We start from the raw sequence: 5,307 nt of genomic DNA, 5'->3' as shown, positions 1-5,307 counted from the left end.
TACTTAATAATCACATTATTATTCATTATTTATACAAAAAAAAAAAGGGCTTTATACCCATGCATGTAACGTATGCGTATGCATATGCATATGCATATGCATGCATGCATGCATGCATGCATGCATGCATGCAACAACGGCAACAACAACAGCAACAGACCGCCATGCATCATCATCATCAGCAGCAAACAAACAAACAAACAAACAAACAAACAAACAAACAAACAAACAAACAAGCATGCATGCATGCATGCATGCAGTGCATGTTTTGGGGCTGTTACCTCCATGACGAGTTGATGAGCTCTGGTGATGCACTGCAAACCATTCGCTCGTAAAAACCTCTCAGATATATCACGACCAAACGTAAACCCTAATCAGCAGCAGCAGCAGCAGCAGCAGCAACAGCAACAGCAACAGCAGCAACAGCAGCAGCAGCAGCAGGTAGAGGATGAGGAGGTCAAAAGGGGAAGGAGATGCATGCAAAAGATTGATGTGTTTATACATCTAGCAACTGATATAACTTTTATTTATGTACACAACCCTAAACCCTAAACCCTAAACCCTAAACCCTAAACCCTAGCTTACCTGCACCTCTAGGAGAGACTCCCCAACCCTCGAGTTGATCTTCAGGATCAGACCAAAGTAAATCGCACATCGGACCCTCATGAGGCACCTCCTGGTGTCTATATACACCACAAACCCTAAACCCTAAACCCTAAACCCTAAAATCCTAAACCCTAAAAATAACGATAAACCCTGAAACCCTAAACCCTAGAATCCTGCAGACTGACACAGCCAGGCATCTGTTCTCAAACACCGAATCTTGCAACTACACACTACAACCCCCTAAACCCTAAACCCTAAACCCTAAACCCTACCTTTGGAGAGCCCTAACCGCATCTAGGGAATCAAGTTGAGGAGAAAGACCAGCATGAGGACAAAATATTTGTCCTTCAATTAATGCACTTAATGGCAAATAGTCAAAAACTCCTAAATACCACAAACCCTAAACCCTAAACCCTAAACCCTAAACCCTCAAAACCCTAAACCCTAAACCCCAAAACCCTAAATGCGACATCTGTATTAGATAATCAAGGGAGCAAAGAATGGACACAGCACGATAACGCGGAACCTGCCTGGCTAAACCCACCTAAAACCCTAAACCCTCAAACCCTAAACCCTAAACACTCAAACCCTAAACCCTAAACACTAAACCCTCAAACCCTAAACCCTAAACCCTAAACCCTACCTGTGAGGTGGTTCCAGACATTGGCGTTGCCGTATTTGCGAATGCATTCATCGAAGAATCCATACACCTAAAAAAAAAGAAAAAAAGAGAAAAAAGAATAAATAAATAATAAATATAAATAAATATAAATAAATATAAATAAATAAACAAAAAGTGTTTGTGTCTTACTTGGGTGATTTGGCGACTTTCGTGATTTCCTCTAATTATCGTTATCCGGTGGCGATAGCGAACCTGCATATACACCCCAAAACCCTAAACCCGAAACCCTAAACACTAATTACTAAACCCTAAACCCTTGGCTAATCCCTCTGCCTCCGGTAGAAAAATAAAAGTATTTGGAGAGCACCAGCGAGCAAACATCTAAACCCTAAACCCTCAATCCTGAAATCTCTACCCTGAAAGCAAAACCCTAAACCCTAAACCCTAAACCCTAAACCCTAGGAATTACCTTTAAAAGGAAGACAAGGGTGACGCATTCCAAAGAATTAAAACCTCTGTCGACATAATCCCCCAAGAAAAGAAAATTCACAGAAGGGCAAGCTGCGCACAAACCCCAAACCCTAAACCCTAAACCCTAAACCCTTAAAAGCCCTAAACCCTAAAAAACCCTAAACCCTAAAATGACCCTAAACCCTGAACACTTAACTAATAAAGAAACCGATGAATACAAACCCTTTCAATATCGCGTAACCCTGCCTGGCTCCCGACCTTCAACCATCCACCCTAAACCCTAAAAGAACCCTAAACCCTAAAAACCCTAAACCCTAAACCCTTACTTCCGGCACATTTAAACATTTGCATAAGATCATGAAATTGGCCATGAATATCCCCTACGACAGTCACCGGTGTATTCACGGGCTGTACATTCCCTTCTTCCATCAATATCTCCTGAAGACATAAACCCTAAACCCTAAACCCTAAACCCTAAACCCTAATAAACCCTAAACCCTAATAAACCCTAAACCCTAATAAACCCTAGATGATGACAGACAATGTACGTGAAATGTGAATTCTTCCATGTGGGAGAACGTCATTATATCTACGACTACGCCCTAAACCCTAAACCCTAAACCCTAAACCCTAAACCCTAAACCCTAACCTTGAGTTTATCGCATAGAAGTTTAACTCTTTGTTCTTTTAAGGGTTTACATTTAAGGATTGTTTCTATATCACAATCAAATGCTAATAACTCTTGGGGTCGTAAATAATGCTGCTGCTGCTGCTGCTGCTGCTGCTGCTGCTCCTCTTGCTGCTGCAGCATCAATATATCATCACTGCTCAGAGGCAGATGAGGCAGCTGCAGCAAACTCTCCCCATCACGATCCCCTCCTCCTCCTGCTGCTGCTGCTGCTGCTGCTCCTGCTGCTGCTGTTGTTCTTGCTCCTGCTGCAGAGGAAGAGGGGGGAGACAATGGCGACGCAAAGGAAGCACCTGAAGAGGCTGCCTCTCCTGCTGCTGCTGCTGCTGATGATGTTGCTGCTGCTGCTGCTGCAGGGGAGGAGCTGTTTGCTGCTTCCGCTGCTGTCATTGTACAGACAGCGGGAAAAGACATTAGAAATAAATATTGCTGCTGCTGCTGCTGCTGCTGCTGCTGCTTCTGTTGCTGCTGGTTAAGCTGGTAGTTTTCCAGAGCGAAGCTGCTGCTGCTGCTGCTGCTGCAGCAAAGAGCTGCTACTGTTGCTGCAGCAACAGTGGAGCGCTGCTGCTGCTGCTGCTACTGCTGCTGCAACAGAAAAGCGCTTCTGCTGCTGCTGCTGCTATTGCTGCCGCTGCAGGGAAGCGCTGCTGCTGTTGCTGCTGCAACAGTGAAGCGCTGCTGCTGCTGCAGCAGCAAAGCGCTTCTTCTGCTGCTGCTGCTCCAATGAAGTGCTACTGCTGCTGCTGCTGCTGCTGAGCAGGCAATGAATAATCCTCTAGCGGGGCCCCTCAAGGGGCCCTTCGCTGAGGAAGGTAAGCCCCCATGTCACTCTGCTGCAGCAGCTGCTGCTGCTGCTGCTGCGCCTACCGCTGCTGCTGCTGCTATTGTATTACCCCTGTTGCTGCTGTTGGAGCACCTTAAAGGAACGATCTTCTCTTGTGTCCTTTGCTAGTGTTGCTGCTGCTGCAGTTGCTGCTGCTGTTGTTGTTGCTGCTGCTGTGTTTGATGCTGTTGCTGCTGCTGCTGCTGCTTTTGCTGCGCTGCTGCTGGTGACAGTTATGCGGTGTCTTAAGAGGAGAAGAGGCGGTAGGCAGTGTGTGTACCGCCGCAGATCCTAGGGTTTAGGGTTTAGGGTTTAGGGTTTACCGTTAAGACCCCGTAGTGGGGGTGGTGACTGGTGCAGCTTACTGTGCCTGCTACCCCTAAAGATTAGGGTTTAGGGTTTAGGGTTTGAGAGGGGACGCTCACATCCCCCTGGCTGTACAGGCCACCGCACGGGGGGGGCTAGGGTTTAGGGTTTAGGGTTTACGGGTTTACGGGAGGAAAGAAGCAAGACCTCCTTGGGAGGCTGGTAAAGCATAGATGTTTGCTTGCTAGAGTTTAGGGTTTAGGGATTAGGGATTAGGGTTTAGGGTTTAGGGCTTCGGGGAGCGGCGCTTTTGCTGCATGCGCTGCGCAGCTGCTGCGGCTGGCTGCTGCAGCAGCAGGCAGCAGCAGCAGCTCAATGTTGCTTCTATTGATATTTAAGGGAATAAAAATAAAAATTAATAAATATATTTAAATAAAATAAAGAAAAAAATTAATGGTTTATTCCTTTTGTATTGCGGCGGCCCCCCAACCCCCGCGAGACCTGCGACGAAAACCCTAAACCCTAAACCCTAAACCCTGAGAAACCACTGAGGTGTCTGTACACCTCAACAGACACCTCAACGTAGCCTCTAAGCCCTGCTCCCTTAAGGAAGGGTTTAAACACCTCTTGCCTCCTACTTGTCTATCGTAAACCCTAAACCCTAATACATTTGTTTAGCTAGCGACTAGCTAGCCACAGCTGTCTGTCAGCTAGCTAGGGAGGTGGAGGTAGGGTCTACAGGAGTGCCTTCACCTGCCTAGACACTGTAAAGCCTAAACCCTAAACCCTAAACCCTCCGAGATGGGCGCTCCTACTGCCTAGCAAACCCCCTTCTCTAAGGGAAACACTACCTACAATGATTCGCTACTCATTAAGTATATAGCTAGCTACAGCTAGCTGTATCTAGCTGTATACGGATGTACCTAGCTGTAGCTAGCTGCAGATAGCTGTAGCTAGCTGCAGCTAGGTATCTAGCTAGCTGTGGCGCAGCAGCAGCAGACAACGAGCAGCAGCTAGGCTAGCGTCTAGTAAGCTCTGGTTGTAAGAGAGCAACGGGAAAAAGATTTAGGGTTTAGGGTTTAGGGTTTAGAGGAGCAGTAGGCACCGAGACCCAAAACCGTTTCTAGGGTTTAGCGCTAAAGGCATCTAGCGCTAGGGAAGAGGATTTAGGGTTTGGGTTAAGCCTAGGGTTTAGGAAAGAGGGCCTTATGGTGTCTTAAAGGCAACTAGGGTTTAGGGTTTAGGGTTTAGGGTTTAGGGTTTTTGAGGTCATCAAGAGCAGCTCTAATTGCTGTTTGATTAAGAAGAAGATTTAAAGAAAATTCTGCCTTTTGTGATGTACTTAGGGCATCTGCAGACACAAACCCTAAACCCTAAACCCTAAACCCTCAGTAGTATACTCCCCATACAGGCATTTATTAATACCGTTATAAGCAAGCGTTTAGGGTTTAGGGTTTAGGGTTTGAAAAGTCTCGTTGCATACAGACACACACATGAGCACAGAGGTTTATAACAAAGACAGATAAACCCTAAACCCTAAACCCTAAACCCTACCGTATTTTTGATTGCAGTAAGCCTGCAGGAGGTTTTTAATAAAGACAGAAGAAACCACCAAACGCCGAGGGTTTAGGCAGGGTTTAATGAGGTTAGCCTCCAGTAAACCCTAATGCACACAACATAAATAAACCCTTAACCCTTATAAACCCTAAACCCTCAACTGCTAAACCCTAAAACACAAACCCTCGGAAGGCAGGTCCTCTCTATGAATTGGCGAAACTGTAAACCCTAATA

At 46.1% G+C, this 5,307-nt stretch overlaps 2 protein-coding genes across 2 annotated transcripts in view; both read right to left on the bottom strand.

Moving 5' to 3' along the window:
* Positions 1-277: 277 nt before the first annotated feature.
* On the bottom strand, positions 278-2,777 carry EMWEY_00043230 (serine/threonine protein phosphatase, putative; the record flags this gene model as incomplete). Its single annotated transcript, XM_013482826.1, has 8 exons — positions 278-339; positions 586-683; positions 879-990; positions 1,120-1,150; positions 1,418-1,480; positions 1,698-1,789; positions 2,026-2,137; positions 2,349-2,777. The coding sequence occupies 8 exons, from the start codon at positions 2,775-2,777 to the stop codon at positions 278-280; spliced, it is 999 nt and encodes a 332-aa protein (XP_013338280.1).
* A 1,986-nt stretch (positions 2,778-4,763) lies between these two features.
* The window catches only part of EMWEY_00043220 (hypothetical protein, conserved), a gene marked incomplete at both ends in the record, with an annotated part of 4,933 nt that continues 4,389 nt past the window's right edge, over positions 4,764-5,307 (bottom strand). Inside the window, 2 exons of the mRNA XM_013482825.1 lie at positions 4,764-4,867; positions 5,071-5,179. Coding sequence (XP_013338279.1) covers positions 4,764-4,867; positions 5,071-5,179 — 213 coding nt within the window. The remainder of the gene's footprint in view (positions 4,868-5,070; positions 5,180-5,307) is intronic.

The sequence above is a fragment of the Eimeria maxima genome, genomic scaffold, assembly GCF_000499605.1.
Source record: "Eimeria maxima Weybridge genomic scaffold, Emw_scaff791, whole genome shotgun sequence".
Taxonomy (NCBI): Eukaryota; Apicomplexa; class Conoidasida; order Eucoccidiorida; family Eimeriidae; genus Eimeria; species Eimeria maxima.
Note: the sequence above shows the minus strand (reverse complement) of the source record. Positions and strands in the feature narration are given on the sequence as shown.